Source organism: Physeter macrocephalus, chromosome 5 (assembly GCF_002837175.3).
Source record: "Physeter macrocephalus isolate SW-GA chromosome 5, ASM283717v5, whole genome shotgun sequence".
Classification (NCBI taxonomy): domain Eukaryota; kingdom Metazoa; phylum Chordata; class Mammalia; order Artiodactyla; family Physeteridae; genus Physeter; species Physeter macrocephalus.
In genome coordinates, this window is record NC_041218.1 from 55661095 (window position 1) to 55686403 (window position 25309).

The 25309-nt window shown below is 35.1% G+C and overlaps 2 protein-coding genes across 11 annotated transcripts in view; one reads left to right on the top strand and one right to left on the bottom strand.

The window, feature by feature from the left end:
• FAM237B (family with sequence similarity 237 member B) overlaps positions 1-25309 on the bottom strand; it is a 408910-nt gene that overhangs the window by 311806 nt on the left and 71795 nt on the right. Inside the window, exon 7 of one of the 3 annotated variants that reach the window (XM_055084969.1) lies at positions 12273-12313. The exons of the other annotated variants lie outside the window; for them this stretch is intronic. The gene's annotated coding sequence lies outside the window, so the exon portion shown is untranslated. Of the gene's footprint in view, positions 1-12272; positions 12314-25309 lie in introns of those variants that run through there. 3 annotated transcript variants of the gene reach the window in all.
• CFAP69 (cilia and flagella associated protein 69) overlaps positions 1-25309 on the top strand; it is a 95772-nt gene that overhangs the window by 29480 nt on the left and 40983 nt on the right. For 6 of the 8 annotated variants that reach the window (XM_028489979.1, XM_055084962.1, XM_055084963.1 and 3 more), the window contains 9 exons: positions 3416-3565; positions 3674-3851; positions 5552-5675; positions 7926-7974; positions 8071-8192; positions 10439-10655; positions 13252-13416; positions 16673-16791; positions 18362-18480. In XM_028489979.1, coding sequence (XP_028345780.1) covers positions 3416-3565; positions 3674-3851; positions 5552-5675; positions 7926-7974; positions 8071-8192; positions 10439-10655; positions 13252-13416; positions 16673-16791; positions 18362-18480 — 1243 coding nt within the window. The remainder of the gene's footprint in view (positions 1-3415; positions 3566-3673; positions 3852-5551; positions 5676-7925; positions 7975-8070; positions 8193-10438; positions 10656-13251; positions 13417-16672; positions 16792-18361; positions 18481-25309) is intronic. The other 2 variants (XM_055084967.1, XM_055084968.1) reach the window with 1 other exon arrangement.

Here is a 25309-nt window from a genome sequence, read left to right on the forward strand (position 1 = left end):
CATGGCCTCTGAGCCTGCGCGTCCGGAGCCTGTGCTCCGCAACGGGAGAGGCCACAGCAGTGAGAGGCCCACATACAGCAAAAAAAAAAAAAAAAAAAAAAAAGAATCCACCTGCCAATACAGGGGACATGCGTTCGAGCCCTGATCTGGGAAGATCCCAGATCTAGGCCACAACTACTGAGCCTGCGCTCTAGAGCCCGTGAACCACAACTGCTGAAGCCCACGCGCCTATAGCCCATGCTCTGCAACAAGAGAAGCCACCACAATGAGAAGCCCACACACTGCAACGAAGAGTAGCCCCCGCTCACCACAACTAGAGAAAGCCCACGTGCAGCAGTGAAGACCCAACGCAGCCAAAAATAAAAAATTAATTAATTAAATAAATAAAATTTTAAAAATAAATAAATAAATGCAACACATCAAAACAGTTCTTTTGGTAGTCTCAAACTCTTCAGTCATTTTAAACAAAAAAATTTATGTATTTTTTTCGACTTTAGATTTTTATTCTGATGCTAAATATAACAGAATTTTTAAAGTCATACCCAAGTTAGCTTAATTATAATTATTTCTATTAATGTTATTTAATACTGTTGATAATATTATTTATTATTTTCTAAATTTATAATTATTCATAATATCTGTCCCACCCAAGTAGATGTTAAAGTCCTAATGCTAATAACATTCTCTACCATGTTTGGAAAAAGAGTTCTGCATGTTACAGCTAAGGGATCATAATATATAATGATAAAATGAGTCACACTGAAATGGGTGGTATCAAGATAGAGGGCACTTGCAATGTAGAGGATATATTACTTAGGACATACTTCCTACCTTCATAGTTTCTGTAATTCATAATCAATCTAGGAAAGGAGAGAAGATACACATTTTTAAGTTATATATTCCTTTAGATGGGTGGCAATAAGACTCTGGTAGAAAAGAAAGCTAACTTATGAATAGGGAAAAATGGGAGGACATCTGAAGTAGAGAAATGAGTAAAGAAATTATTAACTGTCAGATTTGAGCTATTGATGAGATAAAGAGGAGGAAGTGTTTGGTAGATAGTAGACATTGGATACTAAAAGCAGAGACCAGAAATACAGGTTTGGAATTCACCCAAATAGAGATGAAAATTGAAACCATCAGGGTGCTTGAGTTTTCCAGGAGATAAAGCATGTAAGCAGCAAGGGACCAAGAACAGCAACATGGAGAGTGCCCATATTGAGATCTGGGGAAAAACAAAACAAAACAAAAAACAATCCAAAGGAACTGGCAATGAAGGAAGATTCAGAGAGGAGGAAGAAAAGCTAAAGATTGCCATGTCTTGTGTGCCAGTGAATGAAATGTTTGATGAAGGAAGTAGTGGTCTCAGTGTCCAATACTGTAGAGGCTTCTGTAATTGAGGAATGAAAACGCCAACTGATGTCATATCTGAAAAGTTGTAGTTCATTTTTGGCAGATCTATTGCCATAAAGTGGTCAGGGCAGATACAGGACTAAAGAATGAGAGGATTGTGAGAATAGAGGCAGTGAATGCAGACTTATATATTAAAATCAGATGGAGAAGAAAAAGAAGGAAGATGGAGAACAATTCAACTGGTAGCAAAATCAAAGAAGATATTTGGTTTTGTTATTATTTATAATTTTTAGGATAGGGAAAAATGAAGTTTTCCCCTATAGGCAGGGGAATAAGAAGCTAGTACATGGAAAGTTGGAGGGTGAAATTCCCAAAGAAGGCATGAGAGAATGGAATTAAGAGCACAAGCTTAGGGTTAACCTAGGCAATATATTCACAGTCTTTTTAAAATAGAAAGAAAGGGAGACAAATGTTGTATAAGATATGACAGAGGAGTTAAGGTGCAGAGAAGTGAGGTTGATCTTAATTTGACCAGGCTCTGAAAATTGGGAATCTTAGGCAATGCTCTCACTAAGCTGTCACACAGTTGGTTTCAGGTGATGGGCATGGCTGGATAGCTGGGACCACAGGTAAAAAGTCCTCAGTAGAGCAATTGTAAGAGACATAGCCCTGGAAACAGGAATCAGGTCCATGAGCCTTAATATTACTATATCCTTCTGTAGAAATGTAAACTCAATATATAAAGATACAGTAAGTATAAAGTACATTTTGGTTGGTCCATGCATATGACAGGCTATTATGCAAATAAAATCATGATTTGGGAAAATATAGAATGAGAAAAGGCTTACAATAAAATCTTTAGTGGCTGCAGTTGAAGGTAAAATTCTGCATATAGTATATTGTTAAAGTTATATGCATACATTAAAAATATAAGAAATATAACAGATTTACAATAATCTGTAACATAGTAGCTGCTTAATAGATATCTATTGATCAAAAAAAAAAGAAATATACCAGAATGTTAAGGTTGTTCTCTCTGGATGGTGAAATTATGCAACTTGTGGTTTTCTCTTTATATTTTTTAAATGCCTAAAGTGAGTAGCTAGGGCCTTACCATAGAGAACCCATCACAGGAATGCACAGGTCCTTGTCCAGGGCTAAAGATCAAATTCAGAAAGACAAGACAAACTGACAGACATCTCAGAACTATGGCAAAGTTAAAGAATCTAGTTGGTCTCAAAAGTCAAGAAGTCAGGGAGGTAGATAAGTATATCACTAAGAGAGAAAATAGCTGCGTCTCACGTGAGCAGGTACCCTCTGCTGTGTATTTAATCTCTCTAGTTGAGTGTAGTTGGTCAGGTACCTGTGCAGCTGTATCAAAGGAGAGGTGGTGTTTCTCACAGGCGCTACAGAAGAAGGAAATTATTATAAGACATGTCGCCAAGAATCAAACTTCCCTAAAATACCATTACATTCACTAGCATTTATCAGAACAGCATTATATTTTCACCTCTTCTTTCATCACCAAATTACATAATTATGGTCCCTTGAAAGCACTAAAGTAATGTATTGACTTGAATAGTGAAAATATTTAGTATTTGTAATCATGCCATTTTCCTTTATGGAAAGGTATATCTAGAGAAAAGAAATATTGTTCTTTTTTAGAATTTAAGATATGCCTCAACTCTGCAGTCCTATTTCAAATGCTACACCAGGGATCAGCAAACTATGGACCCCAGGCCAAAATTGGCCCTCTGTAAATAAACTTTTATTAGAACACAGCCATGCCCACTTATTTTTGTATGGTTTATGCCTGCTTTCATGCTATGGTAGCAGAGTTGAGTATTTGAGAGAGAAATCTTATAACTTGCAAAGCCTAAAATACTGATACCTGGCCTTTTATAGAAGTTTGCCAATCCCTGTGCTATACCATTTTAACATGCCATACACTGTTTTAAAGTTTTTGTTGTTGCTGTTGTTTAATGTTTACTCATTCTTTTGTTTAATGTAGATGATTACTATGTGAAATAATTGTACATATTTATTCACTAATTGTTGTTAGGTTACCAGCAGGCTAGCTCATCATATAAGATTAAAATGGCTGAAGTTGGAGGATTGGCAAAAACAATGGTCCAGTCATTGGTGTTGCTTGAAAATCAACTTGTTGAGAAACTTTGGGTACTTAAAACTCTACAACATCTCTCAGCTTCTGGTTTGTATATTATTGTACATATTTGAACACTTCATTCTCAAATATTTTTGTTTTTATCTAGTAATGTCAAGACTGTACAGCATAAATAATTTTAAAATTTATTTTCAGAAGCGAATTGTACTTTAATGGTGAAAGCACAAGCAGCCAGTGGAATCTGTGCTCACCTCAATGACCCAGATCCCTCTGGACAGCTTCTATTTCGTTCATCCGAAATACTTTGGAACTTATTGGAAAAATCTTCAAAAGAAGAAATCATACAACAGCTTAGTAACTTGGAATGTTTGCTGTAAGTATATGTGGTTAGATAGGAATTTTTAACCTTAAAACGATAGCCAGTGACATAACTAAAAATTTTTTTTTAATTTATGTTCAGTTAGGCCTTTGATTCATGTAATGGCTATGTTTCAGGACATTTTTTTGTACCATGGTATAAATGCAACTGCACAATAACAAGTCTTTTTTTTCTCTATGTGGAAGGCTTTTAAAGTAGCTTGTTAACAAAACTAAATTATGTCCTTGAGTATGTATAAAGTAAAATTAGATATTTAAAAGAACTATTTCCTTTGTTCATTCAGTAAACCTATTTTTGAGTACTTACTGTCTTCCAGATACTACAGTAAGCATTAGCAATAAAATATGAGTGAGCCTTTAAGTTACTTATTCATATATTCATCAAATAATTATTTTCTGCTCTGTGCCAAGTTCAGTACTAGGCTGTGGAAATACAACTGAAAACAATACAGAAATGGTCTCTGCTTTCATGGCACTTGCATTATATTAAGAGAGAGAGATAAGTAAATAGGCAACTAAAAGAGAGCATACTAAATGTTATGAAAGAGATTACTGCAAGGTCCTTCATGTTCTCCCGAAGATGGTGGATCAGCACAGTTTTGTTTGCAAGCGACTGAACCCCCAACCCAACTGATTTAAACCGAACAGGAAATTTTATGGGCTCATGTAACTACAAAGTCAAGGATAAAACTGGTTTCATGTGCAGCTGTATTCAAGGCTCAGCAAATATCAGGACTTGGGCCCTCTTCATCCCTCTGCACTATTTTCCACTGTGTTGGCTTTAGTCTCAAGATCCATATGGTAAGACCTACGAAGTCTAGCTTCACATAATCACAACCCCAAACCAAGCAGAAGATAAGACTTGCTATTCCAAAAGCTCAAAGAAAATTCTTCGAATTGGGTCTCTGTTGACCCTTAGTGGTCTGGTGTTGGCCATATGCCCATTTCAGAGTGAGTTAGTGACAGAAAGAAGGAATGCTCTAACTCGCTTCCTTTTAGTTGAAGGCAGCTTCACAAGACCAAAAGTGGGTAAAGAGCAAATGCCTAAATAAAAATAAGGGTACTATTATCACAAGAAGGGCAAGTGGCTCCTAGAAGATAAAGCAACAAATGCCCATTGTACAGGGAACCCGACCCAGACTTGGAGAGTTAATCAGCACTTCCTAATAAACCCTAATCTGGTATCTGAATGATAAATGTGACTTAGCAACACAGGAGTTCTGCATGCAGAGAGCATCCTAGACAGAGGAACAGAAGTGAAAGAAGAATTTAGCAAAATCAAAACATTGAAAGAAATTCAATATAGTGAGAGCAAAAAGTACAGGGTAGAATAGTGAGAGATGAAGCTAACAATGTTAGCAGGGACTGTAACATGAAAGGCCTGATAAGCCTTGGTAGGGAGGTAGGACTTTATCCTAAGAACAAAGAAAAGCCTTTAAGTATCAGTAATTTTAAAAAGGAAAATGACGTGATTGAATCTTTATTTTAGAGCAGTCACTTTGACCACCATGTATAGACTGGACCGAGGGATTCTTATCTAGTCCCTCAGTGACTAGAGGCAGATTTGTAAAGATAGAAAAGATTAGAAATATTTTGAAATGAGTAGTAAAATGTAAAAAGGGAGATTTTGTTGGTAGACACTTAGGTGGTATTTCCATAGAAATATGGCTTTAAAGGTATGATTTCACTTTTTAGGGCTTTGAAGAAAGTATTTAAAAATCTGTTTACAAGAGGTCTTAGTCATTATGATCGTCAGCTTAGAAATGACATATTAGTGATCACAACAATTATATCTCGAAATCCTGGAGCACCAATGACTGTAAGTATGAATCAAATTGCATTTTAATTCTAATTGTGGAAGTGGTGGGTGTGGGGGGGGGAGTCCTGAACTATGTTGTAACATTTATGCACTTTGTTGTAATGCCAAGTTATATTGTAATGTCATTATGGTGCAAGTATACTTGCACTTTGCCAGTTCTTCTTTGCATCCCTTTGGAAGGTTGAGATCCTCCTCATGTATTATAATTTACTGACAAATATAATTTACTCAGCTGGGCATAAGACCTAAATAGACATTTCTCCAAAGAAGACAAACAAACGGCCAATAGGCACATGAAAACATCCTCCTCATTGCTAATTATTAGAGAAATGCAAATCAAAACTACCATGAGGTACCACCTCACACTGGTCAGAATGGCCATCATTAAAAAGTCTACAGAAAAACAGGGACTTCCCTGGTGGTCCAGTGGGTAAGGTTCCATGCTTCCAATACAGGGGGCCCAGGTTCAACTCCTGGTCGGGGGTCGGGGAACTAGATCCTGCATGCATGCCATGATGAAGAGTTCGCATGCCACAACTAAGAGGTCTGCATGTCATAACTAAAAGGATCCCGCATGCCGCAACTAAAGATCCAGCATGCCCCAGTGAAGATCCCATGTGCTGCAACTAAGACCCGGCGCAGCCAAAATAAATAAATATTAAAAAAAAAAAAAATTCTACAAAAAACAAATGCTGGAGGGGGTGTGGAGAAAAGGGAACCCTCCTACACTGTTGGTGGGAATGTAAACTGGTGCAACCACTATGAAAAACAGTATGGAGGTTCCTCAAACAACTAAAAATAGAGTTGACATATGCTCCAGCAATCCCACTTCTGGGCACATATCAGACGAAGCTATAATTTGAAAAGATACATGCACCCCTGTGTTCATAGCAGCACTATTTACAATAGCCAAGACATCAACAGATGAATGGATAAAGAAGATGTGGTACATACATACAATGGAATACTACTCAGCCATAAAAAAGAATGAAATAATGCCATTTGCAGCAACATGGATGGACCTAGAGATTATCATACTAAGTCACACGGAGAAAGACAAATACCATATGATATCACTTATATGTGGAATCTAAAAACAACACAAGTGAACATATCTATGAAACAGAAACAGACTCACAGATATAGACAACAGACTTGTGGTTGCCAAGGGGGAGGGGGTGGAGGAGGGAAGGATTGGGAGTTTGGGATTAGCAAATGCAAACTATTATATATAGGATGGATAAACAGCAAGGTCCTACGGTATAGCACAGGGAACTATATTCAATATCTTATGATAAACCATTATGAAAAAGAATATATATATATGTATAACTGAATCACTTTGCTGTACAGCAGAAATAACACAACATTGTAAATCAACTAGACTTCAATAAAATTAAAAAAAAACAAACCAGTCATGGAATTTATACTGTGCAAATGGGGAAAACGTCCTACGTAGCTTCCTAGTCAAGGTTGCAATGTGTAGGTGGGCCTATGTTTCTGTGGAAGCCCCTGGTCAGTCAATAAATTCTCATTAGCATCCTTGCAAACATTCAGGTGAATTCTATGAATGTGAGTCAATAGGAATAACATCTTCACATTTTAAAGAAACCATATGGATCTTAAAGTAGTAGGAATATATAGTTGCAAGCTCAAAAGCCCAAGGTTTGTCCCTATAAATTCTCCCTAATGTCCAAAGTCCAACTAGGATATCTCTGTCAGGAATGAGTTCCCTCATGCTGAAATGATTTCTGGTCATTCTTCAGGGCTTTTCATGTTAAGTAGGAATTGTTTGTTGTCTCTTGACCAAACCTTTGACATATTTGAGAGTGGCTGGGGTCAGGGTGGGGAGCCAGGGAGTGTTTAAGAAGAAAAGCTGTTGAAAATAACTGTTTTCTTCCCTTCTTTCATCCCTTGTAGGTATAGATAATGAATTACATAAGTTACTTTTAGCAGTACATTTTGGGTTCTTACCAAATTTTAAACAGTATCTTGTAAAATATTCATAGAATAATATATTTCTTAGAACCTACAGAAGTAAGTTTAATATTAAATAAATTACAAGTTTATCTGGCTATATGCTTTTATTTTCTTGCTTTCATCCCTTATTATTAGTGCTTTATGAACTCAGATGAATGACAAGGAGAGTCTGATTAAAAAACACCTACATATTAAGTAAATATGGGCATCTGTAACTTAATTTCCATATAATTAATTCATCCTTCTGTTGATTTTGTGTATTTATATTAGGAGTGCGGCTTTACCAGGGATTTGATATTATTTGCAACCTTTAATGAAGGTAAAAACCATAAAACTTTCAACTTATAATTATCTTAATGAGTCATACATCATTTCAGCTTTTATTTTACTCTTCCTTTTTTTTCCCCTCTCACAGTTAAAAGCCAAAATCCTTTGGTAAAAGGTCTTAAGTTTTCTAATTCCTATGAAGATTTTGAGTTGAAGAAATTGCTATTCAATATAATTGTGACCTTTTGTAAAGATTTATCTACTATACAGGTAAAAAGTAATCAATAAAAATTAAAATTGTCTCACTTTGTAGTATAACTTTTTAAAAGCCACGGCTGCAAATCTTTCATCAGCCCGTATATTTACCATAGAAGGTAACAAACTTGTATTCGCTGGAATTTCACTTTTTCAAAATTTCTCTTATCTACTAATGAACAGTGAATTTACCTAAATTTAAACCACATAAACCAAGGAAAAGCAGGAGAACCATGGAGATTTATTTATATATTTAGAGCTCCTGAATAAGAGAACATAAACTGAAAGAAAATCCATATAGGCCCACCCAGCCTAATAGTCTGTCTTTGACCATAGTAATGAGGGATGATTTAATGCTGGAGGAAATTGCTCATCTCTATGCTGCCCATCTCAAACTGTATGAACCTGCTTTTTCTCCACACAAATCTAACCTCCTTATGTACATATTTTTATTACCCATGAATTATCTTAATACTTTATATCCTACATAAAGCATGGTGTAATTTGAAGAGCACTGGAAATGAATTTCACTTCTGTCTTATCGCCTACTAGCTGTATGGCCTTGGCAAAGTCACCTAAACTTTCTGAGGCTCAGTTCCTCCTTCTGTTGTGAGACTGAGATAAAGGCTTTGTAAACTATAAAGCAACAGAAAAAAATATACTAATTACTAACAATTCCATTAGTTTAGTTATTACTGCATTAATTGAAATTTCATTTTAGTCTTAAAACTCTTTCAAGTTCCAAGGGAGGATTCATTCTATCAATTTCATTAGTGATAATATAAACGTGGTATAATATGATGGTTAAGGCTTTAGTCAGGTGGAATCCAGTGCTGTCACCTTCTAGCAAAATGATTTTGAATACATAGTTTAGCATCTCTAAATTCCAGTTATCTCAACTTCAAAGTGGGGAAAACACCTATCTCATGGAATTATTATGAGGATTAAAAGAGCTAAAAATAATTATTTTTGGTAATGCCACTTTGAAGAATATACTAAAAAATGCTCAGAAAAAAACTGTCTTTACAGATATAACCTTATTATTCATATCAAAAACGTACACTCCATAGAAGTTAAATGTATCTTCTGAAATGTAATATAGAAAATCATTCAATAGAATATGGTTTATTATTATAGTGGAGTATTATATAACTATTAAAATGACAGATACAAAGATAATAAAATTTACACTATAGTTTATAAACCAATTTTATTTGACAACAGAGTCAAATGGCACAAAGACTGATAAGCTTCTTAAAGTACTATGTGAGCAATGGAATCAACTAATTTTTTTTCTGTCATATGTCTGTGTTTGTGGCTCAGTAATGGTAGTGATAATAAATACGTGTACTATTATTTGCAGTTCACAGAGTATTTCAAAAAAATTATCCACTTACTACTTACAGCAGTGCTAGAACTAATTGTTATTCTTGTTTTCTCACTTCTAAATCTTGTGCTCTTTCCATGTGGAATAGTAGAAAATTTAGAAAAATTCATAGATATTATTGTGAAAAAATCTTTGTAGAATAATGCCAGATGAAAAGAAAATTGAATAGAATATAGCACATGGTGTGTTACTATCTTGTGAACCATAAATATATATCAATCAGAATCAGCTATAATATTAACTTGATTGTCATATTATAATAGCTTTGCATTTTTGTTTTGTTTTTATTGACATCATGGATTCAATACAGTTTTAAAATTCTTGGCGTGTAATTAACTATGGCTTGTGACCTGACTGGTATTCACTGGATAGAGTATTTGTATAAGTTCTGTTGCCTATGCTTAAAAATAGCCATAGTCTATTATCATAACTTCAGACAAAATTGATTTCTTAAAGTATGTATACAACTGAGTCTCTGAAATGTTTCCTTTAAGAAACAAAAGTAAGGAAGACAGAAATAACCACCAGTTTATTTGCTCTAAATTTTCGACTTGTGGTTTTATCATAAGCAGGAGGTAAACTGCATATATAAGCAGCATAGATTAAAAAAACTAATACTTATTTTATATTATTGTCAGCCATAGAGTGCATATCCCAGAAAGGGGGATCAGAGTGAACTGTTGTTATTAGTGAGTTTGGTTTTGGGTTTTTTAATTTTTGGTACTTAACATAGCTTGGAATCTTTAGGAAGAAAGTATTTTGAAATGATCATCAATAACACATCAAATTGGAAATCTTTTATTAAATTTTCTTAGATTAAATAAAATTGTTTTAAATATGTTTCTAACATAGTACTTTTTGCCCTTTCTCATAGCTATTAATTGATGGCAAAGTTATTTTGGCTTTGTTTACCTATGTTAAAAAGCCTGAGAAACACAAAATAGTTGAATGGTCTGCAGCACAGTATGAAGAATTACAACTGCATGCAATTGCCACTTTGTCATCAGTGGCTCCTTTTTTAATAGACGAGTACATGTTGTATCAGGGAAACGCTCGCGTCCTTGCATTTTTAGAATGGTGTGACAGTGAAGGTAAGTGGCCTTTCAGATTCCTGTCAAAATTCTAATCTACATATTTCAACTGAATGGTGGTGTAGAAAAAGAAATACAATTAAAAGGAGAACCAACAATGTAGATCTGGCCTTCTGTGATCTTAATGTGTTTAAATGGTGTTTTAAGGAAAAAAGCCTGAGATTTCATTTATAGTCAGACATTAGTAAATGTTAGCTATAGTTGATGCATACCTTTCAGTAAAATAAATCATTCATATAAACTGATTTAAATTTTTACATTATTAGGCCTATCCAATAATTATACTGTCCTGTAATATTTTAATTAGTCATTCAACAAATATTTATTGAATGCCTACTAGTAACCATATATTGTTTTAGCTACTAACGAAACATTTATGTTCAAAATAAATGAAGTCCATACCTTCATGGAGGCTCAGATCTAGATCTCTAGCCACATGTATTCTGCCAAGTTAGCAGAGCCCTAATTAGTATGAATATTTCATTTCAATTCTCATAATTCTTAGAAGGGAAATAAGAAATACATTCTTTTTTTAAAAAAATTATAAGTAAGATACTGTATTCTTCTCTGGTAGTAAGTTTGCTCTGGAAATAATTTTGTATGGTACATTTTCATTAGATCAAGAATAGCACTCATCCATGAGGAAGAAAAAATTGTAGCTTATTTTTATTCTCTAGTTTTTAATATGCTGAGTTACTAAATTTAGTCATGTTAAATTACTGTGCATTAAATAAAACAATTCTCCTGTCTCTCCTTTATATTATTTATGTTTACAGAAGTCTATAAGGCAAAAAAAAAGGAAATGCTGCCTAACAAGAAGAAGCCTGATAGCTAACAGTTATTGAGTACCTACTATGTGATAGGCCTTAACCCCCTCAGCAGTATTAAACCATTTAGGCCTCACAACAAATCTAGGAGTTATAGGTTCTATTATTAGCCCTGTTGATCAGTGGGTAGAACTCAGTCAGAGAAGTTAAATAACTTGTTCCTTGCCACATAGTAAGTGATTTAATGCAGGCAGTCTAGCTCCAGAATCCACATTTCTAAACCTATACACACTACTGAGAACAGTATTTTGAACTTTTTTTTTAGCCTTAAACAAAAAGCTACTTCTAAAAGAACCTTTCAAAGAAGGCATATTATAACAAAGAAAGAGAACTTGCCTTGTTATTTATCAAGACTGACCATAAAGCTATAGTAATTAAAATTGTATGGTACTTGACCAGGCATAGACCAGTGGAATGGAATATATGGGAGGTTGGCATCATCAGAGATGACATTGCCAATCAATGAGAGAAGGATGGTGCTCGGGCAGTTGGTCCTCCATGTGAAAAAATAAAAATTAGATCCTTGCAACTTGTTTAAAAAAGTCAATTGCAAAATGAATTAAAGCCCTAAATGCAAAAAGTTAAACTGTAAAAATCTTAGAAGAAAACATGGGAAATTATCTGTATGATAACAGGGTAGAAACAGACTTTTTAAATACAGAAGAGCTTAAACTATAAAAAAGATTATTAAAGATTATTAAATGTATTAACTACTGTAAAACAGAAATATCTGTATGACAAAATCTGAATAAGATAACAATCTATAAATTGAGGGAAGACATTTACTCACCACTCTGATAAACGATTAGAATTCAGGTTCATAAAGAACTCCTACATATCAAAAAGAAAATAACTCAGTAGAGAAATAGGCAAACAATAGAGATTGTCAAGAAAATTCTTCAAAATTTTTGGAGAAAATCTCAAATTTTCAAAAAAAATTAAAAGACACTCAACCCCACTGGTAATCAGAGAAATGTAATTGCTCTGCAAATTAAGATAACAATGAACTACCATTTCACATTTAATAGATTGGGAAAAATCTATTTCTTATACATTGTATCCATATAACCACTTTGGGGAACAATTTGGCAACTTTAATAAAATTCTGTGTGGGTATATGATTCTGGTGTCACAGGCAAAACACTTCTTAGTGGGAACAAGAGAACATGAACTAGAATGTTCATTGTAGCAATTTGTACTAGTGAATGGATAAACTGTTATTTATAAACTGTATGTGGAAAGCAGTTAAAACTGAGTGATCTAGATCTACTTGTAACAATGTGAATAATTTTAAAAATACAATGTTGAGTAACAGAAACAAGTTAACAAAAGATACATACAATAATGATACATTTGAGTAAAATTTAAAAACACATATTTCTGTACTGGAAATAGAAAGAGGAGGGGGATGGAATCATATTTACTTCTCTAAAAAAAAAAAACCCTAAAGTATGACAAAATTTTAACATCTCTTTAAACTTATATAGATATAAAAGATGTCTAATCTAAATTTCTTTTTTTTTTTTTTTTTTTTTTCGGTATGCGGGCCTCTCACTGTTGTGGCCTCTCCCGTTGTGGAGCACAGGCTCCGGACGCACAGGCTCAGCGGTCATGGCTCATGGGCCCAGCCACTCCACGGCACGTGGGATCCTCCCGGACTAGGGCACGAACCCGTGTCCCCTGCATCGGCAGGCAGATTCTCAACCACTGCGCCACCAGGGAAGCCCTAAATTTCTTGATGTAAAGTAACTATTAATATTTCTCTACAGATTTCTTCTTTAGTCATGGGAACAGTTTTCATGGTACAGGTGGCCGTGGAAACAAGTTTGCCCAGATGCGTTACAGTTTAAGACTCTTGAGAGCCATGGTCCACCTTGAGCATGAGACCATAAACAAGGATCTTTGTGAAAAGAGAGCAATTCAGCAACTGATAGGTAAAAACAACATGTTTGTGTCCTGATGAAAGTAGAATGTTTATAAATTAGAACTTTTGTTGGAAATGTTTTTCTACACATTTATTTTGTCCTATAGCTGACAAACTCCTGAATATTTTCTTGATTTTTGTTTCATACTGTTGCTATAGTTTGTCTTTACTGAAACATCATGATCACTTATCCTTTAAACATTTGTTTACTTAATTCAGATACCGTTTCATTTAGGATTATCTTTATCTTTTTTTTTTTTTAATGGGCTGGTGTTATATTTCACTCTTTTAGGAGTAAGATCACCACTTTTTGGCCAGGCCTTTTGGAGTCTTTTTTTTTTTTTGGGTCATTTTAAAAGAGGATAACATTACATTTTCCAGTGCATTTGACATTACCAGAACACTGGTACGCTGGTGTATACAGAAATGTACATAGGTTTTCTGATGTGAAATATCAGGATATCCTTGAGTCTTTTTTTTTTTTTGGAGTCATTTTAAAAGAGGATAACATTACATTTTCCAGTGCATTTGACATTACCAGAACACTGGTACGCTGGTGTATACAGAAATGTACATAGGTTTTCTGATGTGAAATATCAGGATATCCTTAATTTTCAACTTAAAGAGTTGACTGTGCTAAGTCACTTTATCTCCAACATACATACATGCGAGCTCAGTGTAAAATTCAGAACCCCTAAGCAAAAGTTTTCTACCTTTTGTTATTTAAAAAATAAATAGTTCTCTGGCCCTAATCTTTCCTGACTTTGAGAAGTAAGAGCTATATTTGTCATATCCATGTTCAGTGACTGCCTAATGAGTAGGTAATATAATTTGCTGGATGTCAATTAATTACAAATGCTTACTCAAAAACTCTTCTACCTGTTCAGTGCCTGCTCTTCCATCATTAGTGGATTGGGGTGGTGCCCTCTAATAATAATACTAGGAAGAAAAATGAGGATATTGAAAAGGGGGCTAGGCAAAAACATTCACTTTCTTGATGAGTTTACTGGGGGATGACCAAACCTGAAAGTAGATTTTATCACTTCTGTGCACATTTCATGATACAGAACTCAGTGTGAAGGCCCCAGTCTAACTGGATGAATACAATTTTCCATATATCCAAGAAGAAGTCGTAATCTTACCTGGGTAGCAAGTGGGGAAGGGAAAGCAAATAGCAAGGGTTCTTTTCTTCTTAGGACCTTTCCCTTTAACTTGAAAGAAGCTGATCTTTATTATGTGAGTTCCTAGGGGCAGGAACCTTCTCTTACAGAGTCTAACAGAGGCTCTATTGTAGTAATAAGCTCAACAAATAGTAATTGCACTGTACATGTAAATGTTTATACACCTGTTATATAGGCACTGGTGTCATAAACATGTATAGAACAGAACTCTCAGGACCTTGCCTTAATGAAAACAAAAGGAAAGATGTATGTCATAGAAAGATAGCATGCATTACCCTGCACTGTTAGTAAGGCACCTAGTGAGTAATACAGAGAGTAAATGCCACAGGGTAGTTTTCAATGCTGGACAATCTTAACAAGAATCTTTATGAGTTAGGGTGTGAGGGTAAGGCTGCTTTCAAGAGGAAAAAAAAAAGAGAGAGAGAGAGAGAGAGAGAGAGAGAGAGAAAGAGATGGTCTTTCAAGCAAGGGGACAGCATAAACAGAGACATGAAGCCAAAATAGACATGATGATGTGTTCAGAGCTAGCTTAAGTGGAGTCAAAGTTTTATGAAGACAAATAATATGAGATAAAGTTAATTGTCTAGTCAGAGGCCAAGCTAGAAAGAGTTTTGAATGGCATACCATAATGGAGTTTGAACTTTGTTCTCTTTAAGCAGGGGGAGCTATTAGTGGTTTGGATTAGGGAAGTTATATGTGCAATGCTATTTTATTTATTTTTTTGTTTGTTTGTTTTTTGCGGTACGCGGGCCTCTCACTGCTGTGGCCTCTCCCTTTGCGGAGCACAGGCTCCGGACGCGCAGGCTCAGCGGCCATGGCCCACGGGCCCAGCCGCTCCGCGGCATGTGGGATCCTCCCAGACGAGGGCACGAACCCGTGTCCCCTGCATCGGCAGGCGGGCCCTCAACCACTGCGCCACCAGGGAAGCCCTGCAATGCTATTTTAGAAAGAGGAAATCTGAAAAATATATCCAATGGTTAGAATCGAGCAAGGAGAGGGTAAATATAGGGAGTTAAAGGATACCAAAATATTAAGAAACTAATTCAGTATTAACATAACATTTATTACAGACAACAGGGAAAGTGACATCCCTGTACACAGGTAGGAAGAAGAGGAGATAATTAGAAAGGAGAAGCAGATGCAAGGCCATCCAGGTTGGAGTCCTAGAAGGTGTCCTAATAAGGGAGCATAGGCCGTCTGTCCATGGTATGCCTCTGCCCTGGCCTCCAGCATGCTCACCTAGCCTTCCTAGCCTCTGGTCCTTCACCTACTGTAATTCATCCTAATAGGACCAAGAATTGTCCCTTCAGAGCCAACAGTGGAAATAGGCTGTGATTTCCATGGCCCTTTTAGTTTGAAACATAGCTCCACACCTTCCTGCTAATGCCAGTGATCCCTTAGTAACTGAGGAAAAATGACTTTTGTTTCTTATACAAAGCTTAAAGAAAAAGTCCTTTTTTGAGGCAAAATTTTATTGTGAATGACATTCCATCAGTGTAAGTGGCTATTTTCAAGTCTTTTAAAATTTTGATTGGAAGGACAGCTTTTAAAGAACATGGGAATATTGCTACCTAAGTTGTTGAAGATGCCTTCAAGTGGACATAAGGAGATGATGCAGAAAGAAGTACAGGAATAGAAAACGTACTTAGGGATGTCTTCCACCTTTGCTTAAGATTGACCCTGTTAACCACAAGGACAAGAAGAGATGAGGCAAGCTATGATCGGGCATTTTGGTCATATATATTTGCAAAGACACGCATCTTTGCCTCATGAAACTGCATATTTTTAAACAGTTTTGTTTGCTTGGTGAAGTACCAGGTTGTTAAGGGCTTCTTTTAATGACACACCATTAATTATGTACTAGAAATTCTATATATATGGGGCTACTGATTGTATTGACAGCCCAAAGAATCCATTTATCATCTTCTGTCTACAGCTTCTAGGAAACCATAACAATGAAAATAGCCCTTTTAAAAATAGTTTTTCTAGTTGAAATTTTATAAGAAAGAATTTCAGAACAGTAATTGATCAAAATAAAAATACAATGTTCAATAACTTTACATTCTTTAACTTTTTTCAAATCAGGAATCTTTAAAAATACAATAAGCAAGTATAATGATAAGGATGAGGCCATTCTTTTGGAAATTCAATCTGATATTTTACTTATTTTGTCTGGTCTTTGTGAACATCATATTCCTAGGAAGGTATGTATGCCTGTGAATCAGTTTTGTTCAGATCTCTCAATCACATAACACTATGAACTTTTTCTTAGTAAATGTCCATAAATGTTGGTGTTTTTTTAATCTTACGAAGATTTAATATTCTTTTTTAAGAGTATAATTACATACAGTAAAGTATATAGATATTAAGTATATAGTTTGATAGGTTTTGACAAATGTATACATCCATTTAACCAATATCGCAATTAAAATACAGAATATTTTTATCTCCCTGTAAAATTCTTTCATGCCGCTTAGCAGCCATGCCCCCACTTGCCTACAGGCAACCACTTTTCTGATTTCTATTCCCATAAATTGGTTTTGCCCATTATTTAACTTTATATGAATGGAATCACATAATTACTCTATTAGTTCTGGTTTCTATCAGCCAGCACCATATGTCTGAAATATATCCATGTTGTTGCATGTATCAATAATTCATTCCTTTTTATTGCTGAATAGTATTGTATGAATACAACAAAATTTGTTTCTCTATTCCCTTATTGATAAACACTTAGGTTGATTCCATTTGGGACTACTATGTTTAAAGCTTTAATTAACATTCTTGTACTAGTCTTTTTGTGGACATAATGCTTTCATTTCTCTTGGATAAATACCTAAGAGTGCAACTAATGGATCATAAGATAGGTGTATGTTTTGAAGAAACTGGCAAATAGTTTTCCAGAGTGGCTGTACCATTATAAATGATGTTTTGGGTTTGAATTGGGTTCATACCTACAACTAAAAGTTAGAAAAAAAGCTTAATTCCCTTTGATCTTTTTAATGCCATAGCAAACTCTGAGTCTCAGAGATTAATAACTTAAATAGCAAGACATAGATTTGGAAAGAGGGAGAGGCAAAAAGAACAGTAAACACATACTTAGCTCCAAGCTTTGGTGGAACTTCTTATATTCTATCACCCTGCACCTGTGTTATTCTGGAAAATACTCATAGTCTTGCTTACTGGGAACCAGAACTGAACAACAAGACAATAGGAAAGGAACAACAATTCAATTCTGAATTGAACTGAACAACAAATATTTAAAAATATTTGGTAACAGACAAATATTAATTGGTGATAACATCACATAAATTATTAAAGGTTTTAACTGCTATTTATAAATTTATTTCTCTCTTGGGAACATTGGAAAATCTTCCATGATAGAATTTTAACCCCTTAAATTAGTTGTTGCTATCTAGTACTCATCTGACATGATGTTAGGTTACATTCATTACAATGTGGAAGAAAACCATGGGATAAGTCTTATGGTTTATTTTTTTTTTTTAAGAAAGAGAAAGGGAAAAAATATAAAGGGGCATTAAGCTGGCATGTTGATTGATATCCTCTCTAAAATGACTAGCTTTACAATAATTTGTCTTTAATTCCTGAGAACAAGTATAAATTTGAAAAAAAAATTGTATTACAGTACTATTTTCCTAAAAATTGTTGTTGTATTTTTCTGGTAGAAAAAGTTAGTTTTAGGGGACAGGATGAAATGGGAAAGGAAAGGATTATTTATTTATTTCAAGAGATACTTTTAAATAAATCTCTTAGGAAACTTTTGGAACTGAAGGAGTGGATATAATTCTTCATGTAATGAAAACAGACCCCAAGAAGTTACAGAGTGGATTAGGCTATAATGTACTTCTTTTTAGTACATTGGACAGCATTTGGTGAGTATTACTGTATCCATGTTAGATAGAATCACAGTAAAAGAAAATTACCTCTTTTGGTAGCTATGTATGCTAATTTTCTTCCCTCAAAACTACAGCAGAAAGATAAGCCTTTTTCTTTTCAGTAGTCCAGAAATGACAGTATCCTTTGGAAAGTAGTCTTGTCCATCACTCAAATATAAAACCATTCTTGTATCTAAACTTAAATCCTTGTTTTTTGTGATTTGAATGCATTCCATTTTGCCCTGGCCTGGGAAAACACAAGCATCTACTATTACTCATACAGTATTCTTATTCTTTTTTTTTTTTGTGGTATGCGGGCCTCCCTCTGTTGTGGCCTCTGCCGTTGCGGAGCACAGGCTCCGGACGCACAGGCTCAGCGGCCATGGCTCACGGGCCCAGCCGCTCCGCGGCATGTGGGATCCTCCCAGACCGGGGCGCGAACCCAGTTCCCCTGCATCGGCAGGCGGACGCGCAACCACTGCGCCACCAGGGAAGCCCCAGTATTCTTATTGTTGAAGACTGCTGAATTCCTCATTCATCTTATCTTAAAAAGTTGAAAACCAGTTGATTAGGTATTTCCTAATCAATATTGTTTCCCAAACATTTAGCATTCCAAAGGGCAAATATATATATATATATATATATATATACACACACACACTACTTCTCTTAACATTAATTTATGAAATTTTGTTAGATTCAGTTTCCTATATCGTTAACACTTAACACATTTCTTCTATTTGGGTGGAATTCATGGGAGCCACACTACAACACATTAGTTTAAAAACAAACAAACAAAAAACTCATGACCATAGACCAAATGGACCTAACAGAGGTATGTAGAACACTCTACCAATAACAGCAGAAAACACATTTTTTTCAATCACTGTGATATTGTGATTTATAATTTAAAAATATGTATTTGGTCCATTTCTAGTACAGAGCTCTAAAACTCTTGTAATTTCTTAATTAATAAGAGCAATGGGAACATCTTTTGTTACAATATTTGGTCTTCTATCCTCAGTTCCTATAATAGTTTCAGAGTAATAAAGATGAAAGTAGTATCTTTTGTTATTCATAACAAGCCCCTTTCAACTACATCTGAGTTTATGTTAATGAGCTGATTTTTGGAAATCCTCTAGATAACCACAGGATGGGAGCCTGGTTGCCAGGGGAACTAACTATGTGGTTAATTAAAGGGTTGTAACTTTCAGCTCTACCCTCAACCTCCAGGGAGGGGAGAGAGGCTGAAAATTGAGTTTAACCATCAATGGCCACTGATTTCATCAATTACACCTACATAATGAAGCCTCCATAAAAATCCTAAACTATGAGATTGAGAGAGCTTCCAGGTTGGTGAACACTTGGAGGTGCTGAGAGAGGGCATGGAAGCTCCACGCCCCTTCCCTATATACCTTGCCCTGATCATCTCTTCCATCGGGCTGTTCCCAAGTTGGATCATTTTATAATAAACCAGTAATCTAGTAAGTAAACTATTTTCCTGAGATCTGTGAGCTACTCTATAGCTGGTTTATCAGAAGCACAGGTGACAACCTGGACTGGAATTTAAGGTTGGGGAAGGAAAGCAGCAGCACAGTCTTGTGAGACTGAACCCTTAACCTGAGATCTGATGCTAACTCTAGGTAGATAGTTTCTGAATTGAACTGAATTTTAGGACACCCAGTAAATGTCCACTGAGAATTGAAGAATTGGTTTGTGTAGGAAAAACCTACACATTTGGTGGCCCTAAGTGAAGTATTTAGAGTAGTTTTGAGAGGAGACACAGAGTTTTTTTCCTTTTTTTTTTTTACAAACACAAATGGAGCATTCTCTAGGGTAAATCACATGTAAGGTCATAAAACAAGTCTTGACAAATTTAAGAAGACTGAAATCATTCCTTTCTGACCACAACTGAATAAAACTAGAAATCAATAACAAAAGGAAACCAGAAAAACTCACAAATGCATGGAAGTCAAACAACACACTTTTGAACAACCATTGGGTCAAAGACAAAAATAAAAGGGAAATTAGAAAATTTCTCAAGAAAAACAAATGAAAACACACATACCTAAACTTACGTGATACAGCAAAAGCAGTGCTAAGAGGGAAGTTTATAGTGAAAAATCCCTATGTTTAAAAAGAAGAGTCAAACATCCTAACTTTACACCTCAAGGAACTATAAAACAGAACAAACCAAGCCCAAAGTTATCAGAACAAAGGAAATGATAAAAATTACAGCAGAAATAAATGAAATAGAGAATAGAAAAACTCAACAAAACCAAGAGTTGCTTCTCTGAAGAGATAACAAAACTTTTTTTGAAACTGACAAAACTTTAGCTAGACTAAGAGAAAAAGAGAGAAGACTGAAATAAAATTATAAATGAAAGAGAAGACATCACAACATAACACAGAAATAAAAAAGATCATAAGGGACCATTATAAACAACCATCTGCCAACAAATTGGACAACATAGAAGAAATGGATAAATTCCTAGAAATATACAATGTACTGAGACTGAATCAAGGGAAATAAAAAGCCTGAATAGACCAATAACAATAAGGAGATTAAATCAGTAATCAAGAACCTCCCAGCCAAAAAAGCCCTCATCCAGAGAGCTTCACGTGATTTTTACCAAAAATTTAAAGAATAATTATGCTGAGAGGAGAATAGGGAATACTTCCAAACTCATTTTATGAGGCCAGCATCACCATAATACCAAAGCCCGACAAAGATATCATAAAAAAGAATTGGGAGTTCCTTGGTAGTCCAGGGGTTAGGACTCGGCACTTTCACTGCCATGGGCCTGGGTTCGATCTCTGTCAGGGAACTAAGATCCTGCAAGCCACGCAGTGTGGCCAAAAAAAAGAGAACTACAGACCAGTATCCCTGATGAACATGGAAGCAAAAATCCTCTAGAAAATATTAGTAAACTGAATTCAACAGCACATTAAAAGGATTATACACCATGACCAAGTGGAATTTTTCCCTGGAAAGCAAGAATAGTTCAATATATGCATATTAGTCAATGTGATATACCACATTAATGTGGTATATCACAAAAGGACAAAAATCACATAATTATCTCAATGTATACAGAAAAAGCATTTGACAGAATTCAACACCCTTTCATGATTAAAAACTCTCAATAAATTAGGTGGAGAAGGAATTTACCTCAACACAATAAAGGCTGTATATGAAAAGGCCACAGCTAATATCACACTAAACGGTGAAAAGCTGAAAGCTTTTTCTCTAAGATCTGTATAAGGAAAGGATGCCCACTCTCACCACTTCTACTCAATATAGTACTATAAGTCCTACCCAGAGCAGTTAGGCAAGAAAAAATAAATAAATAAAAGGCATCCAAATCAGAAAGAAAAAGGTAAAATTATCTCTGCAGATGACATGATCTTATACATAAAAAACACTAAAGACTCCACCAAAAAACTGTTAGAACTAATAAATGAATTCAGTAAAGTTGCAGGATACAAAATTAACATATAAAAATCAGTTGCATTTCTATACACCAATAATGAACTACTCCAAAAAAGGAAATTAGGAAAACAATCACATTTGCAACTTCCTAGAATAAAATACTTAAAAATAAACATAACCAAGGGGTGAAAGACATAGTGGTACAGCCACTGTGGAAAACAGTATGGAGGTTCCTCAGAAAATGAAAGATAGAACTACCATATGATCCAGTAACCTCATTTCTGGGTATATATCCAGAAGAATTGAAATCAGGATCTTGAAGAGATAGCTGCACTCTTATGTTCACTGCAGCATTATTCACAATAGCAAAGATACAGAAACCACCCAAATGTCCATCAACAGATGAATGAATAAAGAAAATGTTGTATATACATACAATGGAATATTACTCAGCTTTAAAAGAGAAGGAAATCCTACCATTTGCAAGAACATGGATGGACCTAGAAGACACTATGCTAAGTGAAATGTCATTCACAGAAGGATATCTCTTATACATAATTTCTCTTATAAAAGGCATCTAAAATAGTCAAAAGTGTAGAAGTAGATAACAGTATGTAGACAGTGGAATGATGGAGTGAGGGAGACATGAGGTGTTATCGTTCACCGGGTATATGTTATAGTCATACAAGATTAGTAAGTTCCAGAGATCTGCAGTACAACATTGCTCATAGAGCTGCTCTATAATATAGCAGCTATAGTTAAGGTAAGGTATTGTGTACTTAAACATTTGTTAAGTGCATGGATCTAGTATGTTCAGTGGTCTTACTACTAAAAAAAAAAAAAAATACCACAAAGGGATACAAGGAAACTTTTAGAGGTGATGAATATTTTTATTACCTGGATTGTGGTGATAGTAACACAAGTATATACATATGTGCAAACTCACCAAATTATATAAAATAATTATATGCAGATTAAAAAATTCCAGTTATACTTCAGTAAACATGGGGTGGGGGGAAACTCTGATGTATATTACTTTCCATAAGATGAAATAACTAGATTTATCCCCTGCAAATTCTCTGTTTATATAGAGAGCTGGAATACTTAGCTTTCTTCCAGATACACATAGACAATGGGGCTAATCAACTATCTAGTTTCTTTTTTACTGCAGAGAAGAGAGGAATATAGTGATAAAATGATAACCTGATCTTAGGTTTCAACAGCAGAGTCTTATTGGCCAAAGTGCTGTATTAAGCATAGTAAAACATTTAGAGATGAATATTAATGATATTAATGAGTACCATCCTTACTATCGACCAATACATTGGGATTCAGTGGTTACTGCAGAAAATGACTTGATGTTTTATCACTTTTTAATTTAATACCTCACAGTTATACTAAGATAAAGATAAATAATTTTATTTATCTGTGTCTTTTATTACAGCACAACTCAAATCCCTTTGGCTGAGATAAGTAGTAAGTCCAATGTTTAATTAGTAACACTGGGCATCGGATCTTTTTCCTTTTCTTACGAACTTAACTGAGAGGAGCTCTTGTCTATTCATTTGCATCATGAAAGGACTTTAAATTTTATCAAACACTTTTACTTCTATTGAGATATCATATAGTATTTCTCCTTTATTCTGTTAATGTGGTCCATCACATTGTATTCCTTGAATAAGTCTGACCTGGTTACGGTGTATTATTTCTTTTCCTATGTTGTTGGATTCAATTAGCTAATATTTATAGATTTTTTTTTTTGGTACCATGTAATGTGAGTTTAATTTTCCTTTTTATTAATGTTCCATGGATGGTTTTGGTATTTAGTTTATTTTGACCTCAAAAAACAGGAAATATTTTTTCTAGAAAGAGTTTGTGTAAGATTTTCATATCTTTCTTAAATAATTTGTGGAATTCAGCGATTAAGTCATCTGTGCCTGAAGTTCTCTTTGTAGAAAGATTCTGAAGTATAGATTTCATTTCTTTAATATGTGTGTGTCTATTAAGGTTTACTATTTTTGCATAGGTTCTGATGTCTTTTTCTAGGCACTCATTTATTTTGTCTAAATTTTCATATTTACTCTCATAAGGCTGTTTGTAATATCCTCTTAGGATTTTTATTTATTTATTTATTTTTTGCGGTACGCGGGCCTCTCGTTGTGGCCTCTCCCGTTGCGGAGCACAGGCTCCGGATGCACAGGCTCAGCAGCCATGGCTCACGGGCCCAGCCGCTCCGCGGCATGTGGGATCTTCGCGGACTGGAGCACGAACCCGTGTCCCCTGCATCGGCAGGCGGACTCTCAACCACTGCGCCACCAGGGAAGCCCTCCTCTTACGATTTTTAATGTCTGTAGGATACAAAGTGATGCTTTCTTTTCCTTTCTTGGTATTAATCATTTCTGCCTTCTCCCTCTCACATTTTTCTAGATGGGTTTCACCAGGAGTTGATCAATATTATTAGTCTTTTTAAAGAGTCAATTTGTGTGCATTATTATTTCTATTTTATTTTGTTTTATATTTAATTAATTTCTGTGGGTTTGTTTTTCTTTCATTCAATTTCACCTTTTCTATATCTTTTGTTTTTCTGGAATTTAATTTTATTTATTTTTTATACAGCAGTTCTTATTAGTCATCCATTTTATACACACCAGTGTATACATGTCAATCCCAATCTCCCAATTCGTCACACCACCACCCCCATACCCCCGCCCCGTCCCTCCTTAGTGTCCATATGTTTGTTCTCTACGTCTGTGTCTCAACTTCTGTCCTTCAAACTGGTTCATCTGTACCATTTTTCTAGGTTCGACATATATGTGTTAATAAATGATATTTGTTTTTCTCTTTCTGACTTACTTCACTCTGTATGACAGTCTCTAGATCCATCCACATCTCTACAAATGACCCAATTTCGTTCCCTTTTATGGCTCAGTAATATTCCATTGTCTGTATGTACCATATCTTCTATATCCATTCATCTGTCGATGGGCCTTTAGGTTGCTTCCATGACCTGGCTATTGTAAATAGTGCTGCAATGAATATTGGGGTGCATGTGTCTTTCTGAATTATGGTTTTCTCTCGGTATATGCCCAGTAGTGGGATTGCTCGGTCATATGGTAATTCTATTTTTAGGTTTTAAAGGAACCTCCATACTGTTCTCTATAGTGGCTGTATCAATTTACATTCCCACCAACAGTGCAAGAGTGTTCCCTTTTCTCCACACCCTCTCCAGCATTTGTTGCTTGTAGATTTTCTGATGATGCCCATTCTAACTGGGGAGAAGTGATACCTCATTGTAGTTTTGATTTGCATTTCTCTAATAACTAGTGATGTTGAGCAGCTTTTCATGTGCTTCTTGGGCACCCGTATGTCTTCTTTGGAGAAATGTCTATTTAG